General features: G+C 48.1%; 1 protein-coding gene across 1 annotated transcript in view; it reads right to left on the bottom strand.

Annotated features, from left to right (window-relative positions):
• The window catches only part of bop1 (BOP1 ribosomal biogenesis factor), a 176,806-nt gene that overhangs the window by 30,066 nt on the left and 126,629 nt on the right, over positions 1-20,111 (bottom strand). The window contains exon 4 of the mRNA XM_055665391.1: positions 1,421-1,575. Within this exon, the coding sequence (XP_055521366.1) occupies positions 1,421-1,575 (155 nt within the window). The remainder of the gene's footprint in view (positions 1-1,420; positions 1,576-20,111) is intronic.

Genomic DNA, 20,111 nt, shown 5'->3' with positions numbered 1-20,111 from the left:
CTGATCCAGAGGTGGTACAGTTTTGGTTGCCTAATTTTGGGTACAGTTTTGCAGTCCCCTAACTTGAGGAAGGACATTCTTGCTATTGAGGGAGTGCAGCGTAGGTTTACAAGGTTGATTCCCAGGGATGGCGGGACTGTCATATGTTGAGAGAATGCTGGGTTTGTAAACTCTGGAGTTTAGAAGGATGGGAGGGGATCTCATTGAAACATATAAGATTGTGAAGGGTTTGGACACGCCAGAGGCAGGAAACATGTTCCCGATGTTGGGGGAGTCCAGAACCAGGGGCCACAGTTTAAGAATAAGGGGTAAGCCATTTAGAACGGAGACGAGGAAAGATCGAGCACTTTCTCTTTCTCTTTGTGATCGGAGCCTCAATATGGTGACGGTGCATTAGTGGGATGTACAGGAGAATATCACTGTGCTGTGCATACGTGAGACAAGAACCAGGCAACCATTGAGTGACCAATGCACTCCTTAAGTGATTCAATACTTAAAGATTTCGGGAGACAAACTGATATGGGAACATGGAAAAATGGGTGCATGAGGAGTCCATTTGGACCTTCGAGCCAGCACCCCAGGAATTAAAATTGTAAATCTACGCTGATCCATCTAATATCAAGAATTCTGCCTTTTTCTCCAGGATCCTTTAATCACTCCTTCTACCCCTCAGGCAGCGAAGGTCGAGAACCCTCTCTGAACACATCCAGTGAATTAGACTCAAATTGCCTTCCGTGGCATCTCAGATTTCACTTGGGCAGATTTACAACTCCAGTGGGATGAAACTGTTTTATCCTAACTTCAGTAACCTAATTGGCCTCTCTCTCTCTATCCCACCCCCACCCAAGTCGCACCAGCTTGTCGTTCTCACCTAGCAAACAGCTAATCCTGAATCATCGTACTTTTTTGCATCTTTCATTCATTTGTTCTAAATCTCTCTCTCGACCGTCTAAACGTTTCCCTTTCCCCTTCTCTCCAGGATGAAGGGCCTGACCCGAAACGTCACCCCAGCCCTTTGTGTCCAGACCTGCTGGAGAATATTCAAGGCAGGTTGGCAGATTGTTAGATATTAAGAAATTCAAGGAATACGGGGCTAATGGATCAAGGTGAAAAGATCGTCTGCAGTTAAAAGTAATGGCAGAACGTGGATATCCTCCTGCGTAAATTCTATATGTTTTTAACACACACACACACACACACACACACACACACACACACACACACACACACACACACACACACACACACACACACACACACACACACACACACACACACACACACACACACACACACACACACACACACACACACACACACACACACACACACACACACACACACACACACACACACACACACGCACACACACACACCAGGCCAGAGGTTAAACCCAAAGTTCCTGCTATGTTTTCCATACCAGTAATCCGGATTCTCCATTTTATCCAGAAATTCATCCAGTTCATCCTTATTTCGGATTGGTTTGTAGATTTTCTTTCCATCTAGGTCATATCCGATGTGTGGATAGTCCTTGTACCATTCCATAGGGATATTGCCCACAGTATTCCGGATATCCTACAAAAATGTTGGGAAAAGAAGACATTTTACTTTCAACCAAATATCAACTGACAATCACTAAAATATCACTGAATATGACAACTGATCGCCCAGTGGGATGAATATTGATTTCTCTAACTTCAAGTAACTGCATTCCCTCTTTCTCCATCCTTCCGACAGCCAAGGAACCATAAAAAGATAAACAGCTCTGCCATCAAAAACATCCAGCAGTCACACAATAGCATGAACAGCAATTGTGGAGTTTCATTCATTAGATTTTGCGTTGCTCAATCTGTCCCCGACCACCCACAAGAACTCCACATCACATACAGCGCAGAAGATGGCCACCTGAGCCAACACAGGTCACGCTCCCCCATTCCCCACAGCCCTGCAACTCTTTGCCGGCATGGGTCCGATTTCCCTTTGAAGGTTCCTTCATGATCTGTAGCTCCAGCACTTCATCCAGCCGGGATCCAGATAATACAGCGCGGAAACAAGCCCTTCGACCCACCGAGTCCACGCCAACCGGCGATTACCCCGTGAGGGGGGTGAGAACAAAGGAGGAGCTGGCGAGGGGCACTTTGTAACGTTGTCAGCCCCCTTTATGTAGCGACTGTTTGCATACTTTGGGTATGCAAACAAAGACTTTCACCGTGCTTTGTCACACTTGGGACAATTTACAGACGTTAATTAACCTACAAACCTGCATGTCCTTGGAGTGTGGGAGGAAACCGGAGCACCGAGGGAAAATTCTGCTGAAAAGCAGAAGGGTGGCAATGTGGTGCAGCGGTAGAGTTGTTGCCTCTCAGAGACCTGGGTTCGATCCTGACTACGGGTGCTGTCTGTATGGAGTATGTATGTTTTCCCCGTGACCTGCATGGGTTTTCTCCGGGTGCTCCAGTTTCCTCCCACATCCCAAAGACGTGCCGGTTTGTAGGTTCATTGGCTTTGGTAAATATTGTAAATTGTTAAATAGGTTAATTGGCTTTGGTAAGTATTGTAAATTTGGTAAATATTGTAAATTGCCCCTTGTGCATGTAGGATAGTGCTAGTGTGCAGGGATCGCTGGTCGCCATGGAAGGGCCTGTTTCCGCGCTATATCTCTAAGCAAAAGCAAACTAAGTCTAGTGTGTGCTGCAGATAATGTATATCTTTTAAACTGCATAATTACTCCAGTAATGCAGCTGAATACTCAAAATGTAATCAGATGTGACTTAAGATGAATGACTACGAGGAAGGCCTTGGCCAGTATAAGGTGGACTTCCAATAATCAATAACACAGCGCTGTGAAAATATAGCAAGTAGATTTCTGAAGTGGAACAGTGATGTAGTGAACACCTGCACCAAACTCTATAGGTGCCTCAGCAAGAAGAGGAATTGTAAGCTGTACGTGGGGACTGGGGGCTGCTTGCACTGACGGGCCTGGGATTCCCAGCCAACAGGGCAACATTGAGGTGGTACCATTCTACATAAAGGGCAGAACTATCAGGATGCATCACAGCTGTGTTTTGGCAACGGCCCTGCCCGTGACGGCAATAAATTGTAGAGTTGTGGAAGAAATGTGGATCCTGGCTGGACGAAGGGTTGTAGATACAGATTGGGTAGGAACCTTCCAATGGAGGTTCCATGTGAGAGAAATCGGCATGTCAGGAACTCGTACGCCAGGCCGCCAGCTCACTGACTACAACTCTGCGTTCAACGCCATCATCCCCGCCAGACTCATCACCGGTCTTCCAGACCTGGGCCCCTGCACCTCCCTGTGCTACTGGACGCTGGCCTTCCTCATCAGTGGGTCAGACAGAGGTGGACGGGACACTTCTCCTCCTCACTGTCCACCAGCACACACACCTCAAGGCTGTGTGGCTGAGCACAGCTCAAATATCTTCTATAAACTCGCCCACTGCATGACTGTGGTTGGCAGTGGCACAGGTGGTGAAGAGGCAGCGTACAGGAGAGAGATGGTACATCTACACCAGGCGCTGCCTCAAGAAGGCAGCATCCGTCATCACGGATCCCCACCACCTGGGCCATGCCCTCTTCTCGCTGCTGCCGGCGGGCAGGAGGTACAGATGCCCGAGGGCCCACACCACCAGGTTCAGCAACACCTACTGAACTACAACCATCTGATTTTTGAACCAACCCGCACAAACCTAATCCTACCTCAGCTATGAACCACCTCTTGCATCACTATAGATTTAGAGTGACACAGCGTGGAAGCAGGCCCTTCGGCCCAACTTGCCCATACTGACTAACATGTCCCAGCTACACTAGTCCCACCTGCCTGCGTTTGGTCCATATCCCTCCAAACCTGTCCTATCCATGTTCCTGTCTAACTGTTTCTTAAACGTTGCGATAGTCCCAGCCTCAACTACCTCCTCTGGCAGTCTGTTCCATACACCCACCACCCTTTATGTGAAAAAGTTACCCCTCAGATTCCTATTAAATCTTTTCCCCTTCTCCTTAAACCGATGTCCTCTGGTTTCACCAACTCTGGACAAGAGACTGTGCATCTACCCGATCTATTCCTCTCATGATCTTATACACCTCTATAAGATCACCCCTCATTCTCCTGCGCTACAGGGAATAGAGACCCAGTCTACTCAACCTCTCCCTATAGCTTAGGCACTATACTCCTGGCAGCAACCTCGTAAATCTTCTCTGTACCCTTTCCAGCTTGACAACATCTTTCCTATAACATGTTGCCCAGAACTGAACACAATACTCTAAATGTGGCTTCACCAACATCTTCTACAACTGCAACATGACCTCCCAACTTCTGTACTCAATACTGATGAAGGCCAGAGTGCCAAAAGCCTTTTGACCACCCTATCTACCTGCGACTCCACCTTCATGGAGCCATGCACCTGCACTTCTAGATCCCTCTGCTCTACAACACTCCCCAGAGGCCTGCCATTCACTGTACCACTTCTGCCCATTTGTATTCTAACTGTGTTTTGCCCTATGGTCTTGTTTCCGCACAGTCTTTTTCTTTTCACTGTCCTGTAGAATTCATGCATTGTTTAGGTGTCTGTGCATTGTGTGAATCTGTGACCCCGCGATGCTGCTCGAGGCAGGATTTTCATTGTTCCTGTACTTTACTGTGCTTGTGCATTCGACGATCAACTCAACTTGACTTGCTAAATATCAAGCCAGGACACCATGGAGAGCTACCTTAGTCCTTGAAATAGGTCGACAGTATATAAAAGATCCTCAGCAAGAACAGAAGTGGCTTTGGCATATTACCCTCACACACTCCCTGTATTAAGAAACATAGAAACATAGAAAATAGGTGGAGAAGGCCATTTGGTCCATCGAGCCTGCACCGCCATTCAATATGATCATGGCTGATCATCCAACTCAGTATCCCGTACCTGCCTTCTCTCCATACCCCCTGATCCCTTTAGCCACATCTAACTCTCTCTTAAATATAGCCAATGAACTGGCCTCAACTACCTTCTGTGGCAGAGAATTCCACAGATTCACCACTCTCTGTGTGAAAAATGTTTTTCTCATCTCGGTCCCAAAGGATTTCCCCTCTATCCTTAAGCTGTGACCCCTTGTCCTGGACTTCCCCAACATCGGGAACAATCTTCCTGCATCTAGCCTGTCCAACCCTTTAAGAATTTTGTAAGTTTCTATAAGATCCCCCCTCAATCTCCTAAATTTTAGCGAGTACAAGCCGAGTCTATCCAGTCTTTCCTCATATGAAAGTCCAGACATCCCAGGAATCAGTCTGGTGAACCTTCTCTGCACTCCCTCTATGGCAATAATGCCTTTCCTCAGATTTGGAGGCCAAAACTGTACGTAATACTCCAGGTGTGGTCTCACCAAGACCCAGTACAACTGCAGTAGAACCTCCCTGCTCCTATACTCAAATCCTTTTGCTATGAATGCTAACATACCATTCGCTTTCTTCACTGCCTGCTGCACCTGCATGCCTACTTTCAATGACTGGTGTACCATGACACCCAGGTCTCGTTGCATCTCCCCTTTTCCTAATCGGCCACCATTTAGATAATAGTCTACTTTCCTGTTTTTGCCACCAAAGTGGATAACCTCACAGTTATCCACATTATACTGCATCTGCCAAACATTTGCCCACTCACCCAGCCTATCCAAGTCACCTTGCAGCCTCCTAGCATCCTCCTCACAGCTAACACTGCCCCCCAGCTTCGTGTCATCCGCAAACTTGGAGATGCTGCATTCAATTCCCTCGTCCAAATCATTAATATATATTGTAAATAGCTGGGGTCCCAGCACTGAGCCTTGCGGTATCCCACTAGTCACTGCCAGCCATCCTGAAAAGGACCCGTTTACTCCTACTCTTTGCTTCTTACACGTACAAGCCTCAGTCACTAGATGTGGCAAACACCGTATACACTCCACGACTGTTCCACATCATCTTCCACCACAACTTGTTGGAGCTAATATCCTCCTGTCAGTTTTAATTCTGACAACTCGTATCCATCAGAGATTACAAGATGAAACACATGTCCCTGTGCTCTAGTCAGATGGGGCAGCACGGTGGTACAGCACCAGAGATGCTGCCTCACAGCACCAGAGGCCCGGGTTCGATCCTGACTACGGGTGCTGTCTATACGGAGTCTGTACATTTTCCTCGTGACCTGCGTGGCTTTTCTCCAGGTGCTTCGGTTTCCTCCCACCCTCGAAAGATGCACAGGTTTGTAGGTTAATTGGTTTGGTATAATTGTAAACTATCCCTAGTGTGTGTAGGGTAGTGTTACGAGTGCGGGGATCGCTGGACGGTGCGGACTAAGCGGGCTAAAACTAAAAACGAGAAAACTAAAGATGGTTGGTCGAGGTATTTTAAACACACCTCAGCAAATGAGCTATGAAGTGCAGTCACATGCGTGCACCAACACAGCCAGACTGCACATATTACACTGCGACACGCCACAAGTGAGGTCAACTTTAGATCCACTGGTCAGGGAAAAAATATTGGTCAAGATCGGAATGAACTTCCCTTTTCAAAGATGCGTGGAAATACTTTGCACTTACACAAAGGGGCCAGTTGTTGCCTTGCTGTAACATTTAATAGAAAAGGTGGCAGCACTGATAACAGCCACAAAACGTGGATTTAAACAGTGCCGTTAATACAGAACATAGACCTCATATCTTTGCACTAAATGCGATGCTCTCTATCCTTCATCTGTCTGTGGACAGCTTGATTGCATTCATTAGCACACAAATAAAAGCTTGGTATACGTACATGACAATAACAAACTAAACTAGAACAGTACTGCACAGGTACAGGCTCTTCAGCCCACAAACAGGATACTAAGACCACCATATCCCTCCATCCCCTGCATATCTATGTGCCTATCAAACAGTGCCTATCAACGCCACTGTCACATCTGCCTCCACCACCACCCCTGGCAGCGTGTTCCAGGCATCCACCGTTAAGGAAGACCAATAGCTTAGACAAAGAGGTATCAAAGAGCATCATAAAGGCATGGAGGAGAGTGGCAAGGAGAGTGTTTAGTTTAGTTTGGAGATAAAGCGTGGACCTAGGACCTTCGGCCCACCAAGTCCCCACCACACCAGCGATCCCAGGCACATTAACACTACCCTACATACACAGGGGACAATTTACATTCATACCAAGCCAATTAACCTACATACCCGTATGTCTTTGGAGTGTGGGAGGAAACCGAAGATCTCAGAGAAAACCCACGCAGGACACAGGGAGAACGTACAAACTCCATACAGACAGCACCCGAGATCGGGATCGAACCCGGGTCTCTGGTGCTGTAAGGGCTGTAAAGGGCCTGTCCCATTGTACGAGGTAATTCAAGAGCTCTCCCGAGTTTAAAAAAAAAATCAAACTCGTGGTAAGCACGTAGAATGTATGTAGCGGGTATGTCGGAGCTCGGGGACGTCTCTTAGCTGCTCGTAACGCTAGCGGCAGGTACTCGGGAAACGCGGGAAGCTCATGAAGATGTTTCAACATGTTGGAAAAATGTTCACGTGAGCCCCGAGTACCTACAAGCGGCTATTACCGTAATTCTCCCAGTTCGAATCAGGGGAAACTCGTACAGTGGGACAGCCCCATAAGGCAGCAACTATGGCTGGGGGGTGGTTTGTGTGAGGGAAGGGGGGTGGGGGTGTAAGGCATAAGCCGTGGTGGGTTGAGACCAGGGACAAAGGTCATCAGGTGTTTATATCTCCTCCTGGGGTTAGGAAGAAACGTCACCATGTCAAATCAGAGGCCCACTGTATACATTACTGTTCTGATTCCACCCCCCACCACCACCACCACCACCACTTGGAGAGCAGGAGAGACAAGGCAACAAATCTAGTGATCGAGACATGTGAGCCATCTCATCAATCTGTCACAGTCTCCGTAGCGTCTGGTGTAGGTCTGGGTGCGTGCGTGCACCAGGTCTGACCCATCAAACCACATTTGATCATCCCTCTTGCTGACATATCATGGTCTCGCTACTTACATGCTCTCAAGTCATGCACTATAATGAGACCTCCCTACAGCCACTTCCCAACTTATCTCAGCGACATCCTCCAGCACACATTTGCTGCACACGTGTTTCCCTTGACGGCTCAATGGGGCTTCTATTTGTTACATGTGCAAACGCACTATGAAATTATTTTCCTGCATGCAGTCCAATAAAGCATTGCAATGCCTAAGCACATGCGCAATTGGTAAAATGTACAGAAATAGTCTACAAGCCCACATACAAGAGGGGCCAGGTTTTCACGCCATTTTTAAAAGTCTCTTTAGGAAGGAGGAGAGAGAAGGGAGAGAGAGAGGGAGAGAGAGAGAAGAGGGGAGAGAGAAGGGGGAGACGGGAGCGTGGGGTTCATTTTCCCACACAAGCCATAGGTGACTGGGCAGCCTGAACCCAAGCACCAAGTTGAAAGCGGCCGATGGTGCGCATCCCTCGGGACAGCCCCCACTCTCCCACGGCCACCCTCCGCGGGCTGCGGGTCAGGTGGTGCGGAGGTTTGGGACAATGTTCATGCCTTCACAGTGATGTGATGGACGCGGGGTCTGGACCAATCTCAGACAAGTCCCGCCACCCGGCAACGTCAAGTCCGTTATTGGACGTTTCTGTTGAGCGGAAGTCGGTTCGTTGACCTGTAGGCGACGCCGCCTTTTGGGTAGGTGGCGTTTCGACAGAGCGGCCAATCGGTAAGTTTGCTTTTAGGCGACGCAGCTTTTCGGCTCCTTCGGTTCCTTTAGGCGTCCCGCCCTTTTGGTTAGTTTGCATTTAGGCGTCCCATCCTTTCGGTTAGTTAGCGTTTTGTCCGGACTCTTTCGGTTCATTGGCGTTTCGGCCTCGTTTCCATTCGATTCTTTGGCTTCGACTTCTTTGCTTCGGCCTCTTGTCTGTCGGCGCCAGGTCCGGGTACCAAGGGGGCATCTCATTGACACTTACTGAATAGTGAAAGGCCTGGATAGAGTGGATGTGGAGAGGATGCTTCCAATAGTGGGAGAGTCTCCCACCAGAGGCTATAACCTTAGAATAACCTTTAGGAAGGAGATGAGGAGGAATTTCTTTGGTCAGAGGGTGGTGAATCTGTGGAATTCATTGCCACAGGCGGCTGTGGAGGCCAAATCAATGGATATTTTTAGGGCGGAAATTGACAGATTCTCGATTAGTAAGGGAGTCAAGGAACGAGAGTGGGTACACAAAAATGCTGGAGAAACTCAGCGGGTGCAGCAGCATCTATGGAGCGAAGGAAATAGGAAGGGTTTCGGCCCGAAACGTTGCCTATTTCCTTTGCTCCATAGACGCTGCTGCACCCGCTGAGTTTCTCCAGCATTTTTGTGTACCTTCGATTTTCCAGCATCTGCAGTTCCTTCTTAAACATAGGAGAGTGGGGTTGAGATTGAAGCTAGATCAGCCATGATTGACTATAGAGTAGACTAATTGTGCTCCTATAACCTATGAATGTATGAAAGGCAGACAAATAGGAGCATCTCAGACAAATTGGTTTGGCATAGACGTGTTTAAAGGGCCATTTTTGGTGCTCAGTAACATCATGATTGTAGCACTTGGGAACAGCACTTCGAACAGAGAAACATTCCTTTGGTGTGACTGAAATGTCAGTCTAAATTATTTCAGACTTAAATCTCTGGAGGGAGCCTTAAGCCTCAACGCTCAGACTTGGGAGATGGGAGTGAATCATGGCAGCCAGCTGAAAGAACAGAAAGATCTTCTCTCTGGACAGGGCAGGGGAAAAAAAACCCCATATGCATTGGCACACACCTCCGAGCAGAATGGGAGTCACATGTTACGTCACGGGCTCGTCTATTCATTCAGAAAAGGACTGGCTAAGCAGGAGCTACTGTCAAATGGAAATGGGTCAAATATGGATAAGGACACAAAGCGGGAACACTTGCCTTGCGTGTCAGGGTCGCCCATGCGATTCCAGTTACAGGTTACACCACGGGGTGGGGAACCTTTTCATGTTGGAAGGCCGCATTAAGTTAGCTGTATTCTAAGGGGTTGGACAGGCTAGATGCAGGAAGATTGTTCCAGATGTTGGGGAAGTCCAGGACAAGGGGTTACAGTTTAAGGACAAGGGGGAAATCCTTTAGGACCGAGATGAGAAAAACATTTTTTACACAGAGAGTGGTGAATCTCTGGAACTCTCTGCCACAGAAGGTAGTTGAGGCCAGTTTATTGGCTATATTTAAGAGGGTTAGATGTGGCCCTTGTGGCTAAAGGGATCGGGGGTATGGAGAGAAGGCAGGTACAGGATACTAAGTTGGATGATCAGCCATGATCATATTGAATGGCGGTGCATGTTCGAAGGGCCGAATGGCCTACTCCTGCACCTATTTTCTATGTTTCTAAAAGGGCCGCATCCAAGAAACTTCAATGAGATATGGGATTATTTTGTTGAATCTTCATTTACTCTTTGGTATTTTAAGTACACGTTCATTTTAAGATTAAAATAAAGTTAATAAAAGAAGAACAAAAACATATGAATAAAAATAAATAGATTTGTTCTACAAAATTTGGATTCATTCAAAAGGTCGCACTTAATGGCCTAGAAGGCTGAAGGCTGCATTAAGTTCCCCACCCCTGGGTTGCACCATCCCCTTGGACCAGGAGATGTGATAGCTCATCTGCCCATTAACTAGAACCAATCAATGTTCGCTAACTTGATATTTCCTGTGGCGAGGTATGTCGCTTCATGGGAAACCATACCTAGCGTGTAAAATCGTCAACCCTAAAGTAGCATCACGCTATGTTCCCACTGCTGTAATCAAAGGCAAGAACTGAGAGGGGGGAGAACACAGGAGGGGGGGGGGGAGGGGGCGGGAAGGACCCAAGTGGCAGTGGAAGTGAGAGAGAGAGAGAAAGAGGGGGGGGAAAGAGGGGGGGAAGAGAGAGAGAGAGAGAGAGAGAGAGAGAGAGAGAGAGAGAGAGAGAGACAGAGAGAGAGAGACAGAGAGAGAGAGAGAGAGAGAGAAAAGAAGAGAGAGAAAGAGAGAACAAGGGAGAGAGAGAGAGAGAGAGAGACAGAGGGGAAGAAAGGAGTAGGAGAGAGGAGAGAGAAAAATAATTAAGAGGGAAATAGACACAAGCACAGGAATCATAACAGCATGAGACCACAAATCCTGATGTCACAAGGATTTCAGTCAAGATTTTTCAGTGAAGTCTGAAGAAGGGCCCTGACCCGAAACGTCACCTATCCCATGTTGTGTGCAGATGCTGCCTGACCCAGTGAGTTACTCCAGCAGTTTGTGTCCGAGGTTGGTGAATCCAACGCACTAGAATGCAAGAGGTTGCGGTGAGCGGTGGACTCAACACGGACCATCACGGGCACAAGCCCTCTCCACCATGTAAAGCATCTAAACCAGACATTGCCTCAGCAAGGAGGCATCTATATTCAAGGATGTGTCATTTAGGTACACATTGTTTTATGTGTGAGTTGTCTGAGTCTACGTGTCTGTGATGCTGCTGCGAGCAAGGTTTTCATTGTACCCGTACCTCACCAAACATGTGCTTCTGAAAATAAACTTGGGGAATGATTGGGTGAGTTCCAACAGTCAAGCAATGTCGGGTCCTCATTAGTGTTGTAGTTAGTGTCCCCACATACCACGCCTGATACCGGGGGTTCAATTCCCCAATGGGAAGATGTTTTAAATTGTCTTTGTAACCGATGACTACAATACTTCTCCGCGGATTGTTACCTTGTCGCGGTGGAGAAGCTTGTGTGGCCCTGAGATCGATGCCGTCTGGAGCTAGGCTCCTTGTAGGGCCACCCATGGCGGTAAGGTGGAGGGGGAGGTCTCTGACAAAGAGCAATCCAACCGACTTCAACGGTGGAACAGGCGGAGGACCATGGCTGACTTTAGTGGAGCATCATAACAGCTGGGAAGGCGGATGATGGCTGTAGCAGAAAAGGGTCTCCGGTTGTCTTGGACTCCATGCCACTGGATCCTGACCCAGATCTGCCAAGGACCGTGTGGTGGCTGTCTGTGCACCAGTCTCGCCCAGGCGTCCTCCATATAGGGAATAGCACCCTGGAGACACCCATGGTCAGCCACGACCGAAGACTACAATGCTGAGTACTATACCCTGTATCTTCCCCTTTGTACTTTCTATTGTACTTGAGTTTGGCTTGATTGTAATTATGTATAGTACAGTACTGTCTGATTTGACTGGATAGCATGTAAAACAAAGCTTTTCCCTGTAACTCGGTACACATGAGAATAATAAGCCTAAATGAGAACACATGAGAAACTAGATCTGACAGGATGCAGGGGGGGAACTGAGTGACATTCAGTAGCCGCCACTGTAATTTGAGCAGAGTTCACCGTAGACATGAGGGCAGCACAGTGGTGCAGCTGGTAGAGTCACTGCCTCACAGCGCCAGAGAGCCGCCTTCCATCCTGACCTCGGGTGCTGCCTGTGAAGAGTTTGCACGTTCAACCTGTGACTGTGTGGTTTATCTCCGGGTGCTCAGGTTTCCTGCCATATGCCAAAGTGGGTTTGTACGTTAATTAGCCTCCGCAAATTGGCCCCCGTGCAGTCGGAAGTGGGGATATAACATGGAACGAATGTGAAAGGGTGATCGATGGTCGGCGTGGGCCGAAAGGCTGAATCTCTCTAAAACCAAAGAGAAGAGAAAGGGAGAGAGAGAGAGATTCACTCCACTCAGGAGGTATTGAGATGCAATGACAGGAGAATTAAAAAATCTACATCGACTCTTTTCACTTCACCAATTGCATGAAGCGGATGGCGTGATATGTGTGCAAGAAATATTGGGGGGGGGGGGGGGGGGGGGGGGGGGGGCAATTGACGTGAAATACTTTGCAGACATAAGAGACTGCAGATGCTGGGATCCTGAGCCAAAAAAAAGGCAGGTCAGACAGCATCTGTGGGGAAAAATGGACTGATGATAACCTGCTTTTAATCCAGCTGGGAACAAGATGGAGAATTCATCAGTGGCTGATGGCCTATTCCAGGTGCCACACAACCCGAGACATCAACAGAGGGAGTAGCCCACGTAACTAAGCACCAAAACTAATATATTATATATACATACATATACAGGGCGGCACGGTGGCACAGCGGTAGAGTTGCTGCCTCACAGCACCAGGGACCCAGGTTCGATTCCGACTACGGGTGCTGTCTGTACGTAGTTTGTTCGTTCTGCCCGGGACCTGACTGGTTTTCTCCGGGAGCTCAGGTTTCCTCCCACACCCCAAAGACGCACAGGTTTGTTGAGTTCATTGGCTTAGGTAAAATTGTAAGTTGGCCCTAGTGTGCGTAGGATAGTGTTGGGGTGCGGGGATTCCTGGTCGGCGCGGACTCGGTGGGCTGAAGAGCCTGTTTCCACGCTGTATCTCTAAACTAAGCTAATACACACTACACAGCCACACACACACACACACTCACACTCATTTAATTGGTATTTAATGATCATTGCTTTGAAAGTCTTAAAATGTAACGTTTAATGGTTAGAATGCTTGTGGCGGTCTACTATATTCCGCACTACTTCAGGAGAAGCCATTTAAAGTTTTTCCTATCCTGCAGTTAGTTAATGTCCTTTTATTACTTTTAGAAAGAACAATGGAGCGGAAAGTGCTAGAATCAAGTCAAACAGAGTCAGCATGGAGTTTAAGAGGGAACTGCAGATGCTGGAGAATCGAAGGTTACACAAAAAAGCTGGAGAAACTCAGCGGGTGCAGCAGCATCTATGGAGCGAAGGAAATAGGCAACGTAAACGTTGCCTATTTCCTTCGCTCCATAGATGCTGCTGCACCCGCTGAGTTTCTCCAGCTTTTTTGTGTAAGAGTCAGCATGGAGACAGCCCTTCGGCCCAACTTGTCCATACCGACCACGGTGCCCCCTCTAAGCTGGTCGCATCTGGCCCATATCTCTCTCAACCTTTCCTATCCATGATCCTGTCCAAATGTCTTTTAAATGTTGTTATTGTGCCTGCCTCAACTACCTCTACTGGCAGCTCGTTCCATGTACCCACTACCCCGCGACACAGACATTGTGTGCCGAAGGGCCTGTTTTACTGAGCTGCTGACACCGGTCAATGTTCTGTGTCTCCATTATATCACCCCTCTGGTGCTGTGGGGCAGCAACTCTACCCGCTGCGCCACTGTGCCGCCCTGTGCCAATTGTTTTCTTCATCTGCAGTGCCACGTTCAGGGAAGATGGCAATATTTTTCTGTGAAAATTCTTCCTGGACACGCATTTTGATTGAGGGTTTTGGCTGCCTGAGGTGAGGCAGTGTGTTTAACATTGGCCTTCACCTCCAGCTCCTGGTGTGTGGATGAAAGGCTCTGCTCCAAATTGTAATGAGTCTGCCTGCCTGCTGGCATGCCTATTTATAACTATGGCACAAAGCTGACCCTTAATTCAGCATCGACCAAAGCAGGCACAGTTGAGTTTTAGGTAGACAAAAGTGCTGGAGAAACTCAGCGGGTGCGGCAGCATCTATGGAGCGCAGGAAATAGGCAACGTTTCGGCCCGAGTATAGGAGCAGGGAGGTTCTACAGCAGTTGTACAGGGTCTTGGTGAGACCACACCTGGAGTATTGCGTACAGTTTTGGTCTCCAAATCTGAGGAAGGACATTATTGCCATAGAGGGAGTGCAGAGAAGGTTCACCAGACTGATTCCTGGAATGTCAGGACTGTCTTATGAAGAAAGACTGGATAGACTTGGTTTATACTCTCTAGAATTTAGGAGATTGAGAGGGGATCTTCTAGAAACTTACAAAATTCTTAAGGGGTTGGACAGGCTAGATGCAGGAAGATTGCTCCCGATGTTGGGAAAGTCCAGGACAAGGGGTCACAGCTTAAGGATAAGGGGGAAATCCTTTAAAACCGAGATGAGAAGAACGTTTTTCACACAGAGAGTGGTGAATCTCTGGAACTCTCTGCCACAGAGGGTAGTCGAGGCCAGTTCATTAGCTATATTTAAGAGGGAGTTAGATGTGGCCCTTGTGGCTAAGGGGATCAGGGGGTATGGAGAGAAGGCAGGTACGGGATACTGAGTTGGATGATCAGCCATGATCATATTGAATGGCGGTGCAGGCTCGAAGGGCCGAATGGCCAACTCCTGCACCTAATTTCTATGTTTCTATGCTGCGGCACTCACTGATTTTCTGCAGCACTTTTGTCTACCTTGGTTAAGTATTAGTTTGGTTTAGACAAACAGTGCTGAAGCAGGCCCTTCGGCCCACCAAGTCCACACCGACCAGCGATCCCCGTAGATTTACCCATATCCTACACACACACACTAAGGACAATTTACAATTATACCAAGCCAATTAACCTACAAACCTGCACGTCATTGGAGTGTGGGAGGAAACCGGAGATCCCAGTGAAAACCCACGCAGGTGATGGGGAGAACGTACAAACTCCACACAGACAGCACCCGTAGTCAGGATCGGACCCGGGTTTCTGGCGCTGCGAGGCAGCAAGCAACTCTACCGCTGCGCCACCGTGGCACAGTCACTGGGAATGGGAAATGGGAAAAGGCTCTGCTGTGGATGGGGGAGGGGAAGGGAATGTTTGGAGCCAAAGCAGGTTATTGGGGCAGAGTCGGCCATTTGAAAGGTTGAACAAGTTAGGGCTTTATTCTTTGGAGCGCAGAAGGTTAAGGGGGACGCCAAAGTGAGAGAGGGGACAGAGTTGACGTGGAAAAGCTTTTCCCACTGAGAGTAGGGAAGATTCAAACAAGGGGACATGACATGAGAATTAAGGGACTGAAAGGGGTATCTGGGGAACTTCTTTACTCAGAGAGTGGTAGCTGTGTGGAATGGGTGGGGTGGTGGGGGGTTCGTTTTTATCATTTAAAAATAAATTGGATAGTTATATGGATGGGGAAGGGAATGTTTGGTCTGAGCGCAGGTATATGGGACTAGGGGAGATTATTCGGCACGGACAAGGGGCAGATGGCCTTTTTGCGTGCCATATGTTAATCTAAATCCAGCTGTGGACAGGTGTTCATGATGCCGAGTTGAAATCAAAAGCCTGAGCCCACCAGGGCGAAGCTATGAACTTGAAAGAAACAACTTGAATTTTTATAAGGCTTTTCATACACAAATACATTTACCATACACAGGTGCGCTTCTTGTAGAGTAGCATTGCTGTAAAGCAGGAACTCAGCAGGTAACTTTAGCTCAACATTCAATGTTTTAAATATTAAAATGAGCTATGGATAAATAATGGCCTCAACAGAAGGCCCATAATTTCCCTCAGCCACAAATGCAAAGTGCTGGAAGAACTCAGCGGGTCAGGCAGCATCTGTGGAAGGGATGGACCAACAATGTTTTGGGTCGGGACCTACTTCAGATGAGAATTGGGAAGGGAAATATCAAGCGTGATTAATTGTATGGGAAGGGTCCAGACCCATAATGTTGTCTGCCATTTCGCCTCCACAGATGCTGCCTGACCCGCAGAGTTCCTCCAGCAATCCCCACTCGATGTCAGCCGGACCAAGGAGATTGTGATCAACATCAGGAAGCGACGACACACACAGATAGACACAAAATGCCAGAGTTGAAGAAGGGTCTCAACCTGAAACGTCGCCCATTCCTTCTCTCCAGAGATGCTGCCAGCATTTTGTGTCTATCTTCGATTTAAACCAACATCTGCAGTTCTTCCCTACACATGCCTGACCCGCTGAGTTCTTGCAGCACTTTGCGTTTGGCTATCTAAACATATACATTGATGGCACCAAAGTAGAGATGGTTGATAGCTTCAAGTTTTTAGGAATTGATATCATCAGCAATTTGTCCGGAACCAGCCACATCTAAGCAAGCATTGGACAAGGAAACACGCCCACCTCTACTTCCGTAGGAAGTTCGGCATGTCCCCACCAACCTTCACCAACTGGTCCCATATCACGGCATTACTCCCACATCCCAGACACCATCACACAATCCAACCTCCCTTCGTCTGAAGAAGGGTTTCGGCCCGAAACGTTGCCTATTTCCTTCGCTCCATAGATGCTGCTGCACCCGCTGAGTTTCTCCAGCTTTTTTGTGTCTCCCTTCCATTGACTCCATCTACACCTCACGCAGCCTCGGCAAGGCCAGCCGCATCATCAAGGACCAGTCTCACCCCCTCTTCTCCCCTCTCCCATCAGTCAAGAGGTCCAGAAGTTTTAAAACCCACTCCTCCAGATTCAGTGACAGTTTCTTCACATCCTATCACGAACTAGAGAGCAGTCCGATTCAGATTCCGATTCAGATTCAACTTTAATTGTCATTGTCAGTGTACAGTACAGAGACAACAAAATGCATTTAGCATCTCCCTGGAAGAGCGACATTGCATATGATTTGAATAAATATTTACATTAGCATATATACAGACATAGTGTTTTTCCTGTGGGAGGAGTGTCCGGAGTAGGGGTGTGTGATTGGCAGTCACCGAGGTACGTTGTTGAGTAGAGTGACAGCCGCCGGGAAGAAGCTGTTCCTCGACCTGCTGGTCCGGCAACGGAGAGACCTGTAGCGTCTCCCGGATGGTAGGAGGGTAAACAGTCCATGGTTGGGGTGAGAGCAGTCCTTGGCGATGCTGAGCGCCCTCCGCAGACAGCGCTTGCTTTGGACAGACTCAATGGAGGGGAGCGAGGAACCGGTGATGCGTTGGGCAATTTTCACCACCCTCTGCAATGCCTTCCGGTCGGAGACAGAGCAGTTGCCATACCATACTGTGATGCAGTTGGTAAGGATGCTCTCGATGGTGCAGCGGTAGAAGTTCACCAGGATCTGAGGAGACAGATGGACCTTCTTCAGTCTCCTCAGGAAGAAGAGACGCTGGTGAGCCTCTTTTAGTCCCGACCTCTAATCGACCCCACTGGAGACCTTCAAGAACTATCTTTAATCTGACTTTGTTTAGGAAGGAACTGCAGATGCTGGTTTAAACCGAAGATAAGACACAAAAAGCTGGAGTAACTCAGTAAGCCAGGCAGCCTCTCTGGAGAAAAGGAATAGGTGATGTTTTGGCTCGAGGCCCTTCATCATCGAGAGTCAGGGGAAAGGGGAATGAGAGATAGAGACGGTGGTGTAGACAGATATGGAACAGGTGAATAAAAGATATGCAAAAAAGTAACGGTGATAAAGGAAACAGGCCATTGTTGGCTGTGTGCTGGGTGAAAACAAGTTACAGACAATGAGACTCAACAAGACAACTTTGAAGCTGGGTACGACTTGGGTGGGGGAGGGGTGGAGAGAGAGGGGATGCAAGGGTTAGTTGAAGTTACTATAATCGGACTTCACCTTGCACTAAATGTTATAGCCTTGATCCTATATGTCTACACTGTAGATAGCTTGATTTCAATCGTATACTCATTTAGCTGACAGGGTAGTACGCAACATTTTCACTGTGCCTTGGTACACATGACAATAATAACTAGTATTTTGCTCAAGATTCCGGCATCTGCAGTTCTTTGCATTTAGAGTATAGTGTTCCCTTCCGGGCACCATGTTGTGGGAAAGATCGACACAAAAAGCTGGAGTAACTCAGCGGGACGGGTAGCATCTTTGGAGAGAAGGAATGGGTGACGTTTCGGGTCGAGACCCTTCCTCAGGCTGGTGGGATAGGAAAGATCCTGATAGGAAAGATGCTGTCAAGCTGGAAAGGGTGCAGAGAAGATTTACGAGGATGTTGCCAGGACTCAAGGGCCTGAGCTATAGGGAGAGGTTGAGCGGGCTAGGACTCTATTCCTTGGAGAGCAGGAAGGTGAGGGGTGATCTTATAAAAGTGTACAAAATCATGAGCGGAATATATTGGGTCTCATGCCCAGGGTTGGGGAATCGAGAAACAGATGACATAGGTTTAAGTTGAGGAGAGAAAGATTTTATAGGTACCTGAGGAGTAGCTTTTTCCACACAGAGAGTGGTGGGTATATGGAACGAGCTGCCGGAGGAGGTAGTTGAGTCATGTACTGTCACTACATTTAAGAAACATATGGACCCATACATGGATAGGAAAGTTTATAGGGATATGGGCCAAATGTAGGCAGGTTGAGTAATGTACATTGGACATATTGGCCAGTGTGGGCGTTGAGCCGAAGGGCCTATTTCCACACTGTACGACTCCATTTAGAACGGAGACGAGGAAACACTTTTTCTCACAGAGAGTGGTGAGTCTGTGGAATTCTCTGCCTCAGAGGCCAGTGGAGGCAGGTTCTCTGGATGCCTTCAAGAGAGAGCTAGATAGGGCTCTTAAAAATAGATATGGGGAGAAGGCAGGAATGAGGTACTGATTGGGGATGGTACACAAAAATGCTGGAGAAACTCAGCGGGTGCAGCAGCATCTATGGAGCGAAGGAAATAGGCAATGTTTCAGCCCAAAACGTTGCCTATTTCCTTTGTTCCATAGATGCTGCTGCACCGGCTGAGTTTCTCCAGCATTTTTGTGTACCTTCGATTTTCCAGCATCTGCAGTTCCTTCTTAAACACTGATTGGGGATGATCAGCTATGATCACATTGAATGGCGGTGCTGGCTCGAAGGGCCGAATGGCCTCCTCCTGCACCTATTGTCTATTGTCCATGACATTTCCCTAGTCCCAGTCTCGACCCAAAACGTCACCCATTCCTTCTATCCAGAGATGCTGCCTGATCCGCTGTGTTACTCCAGCACTTTGTGTGTTGCTCCAAAATCCAGACTCATAGTCCAGGCTCAGGCTGCTACTGCGGCGAGCCGCTGCTTTGGCAGAGGGGCAGTTCAACCCAGTTCATATAATCGTTGCAACAAAAGCTTTTCACTGTACCTTGGTACACTTGGCAATAAACCAAACTGAACTAACTATGACCCCCATTTATACCTCACCCTGCCTCGGCAAGGCCAGCAGCATAACCAAGGACGTGGCACCCTGGCCACTCCCTCTTCTCCCCTCTCCCATCGGTGCGAAAACGCACTTCTCCAGATTCGGGGACAGTTTTTTCCCAGCTGTTATCAGGCATCTGAATCGTCCTATCACAACCAGAGACAGCGCTGAACTACTATCTACCTCTTTGGTGACGCTCTAACTATCTTTGATCAGACTTTGCTGGCTTTACCTTGCATTAAACATTATTCCCATA

Source organism: Leucoraja erinacea, chromosome 2 (genome assembly GCF_028641065.1).
Source record: "Leucoraja erinacea ecotype New England chromosome 2, Leri_hhj_1, whole genome shotgun sequence".
In the NCBI taxonomy this organism is placed as follows: Eukaryota; Metazoa; Chordata; class Chondrichthyes; order Rajiformes; family Rajidae; genus Leucoraja; species Leucoraja erinaceus.
Note: the sequence above shows the minus strand (reverse complement) of the source record. Positions and strands in the feature narration are given on the sequence as shown.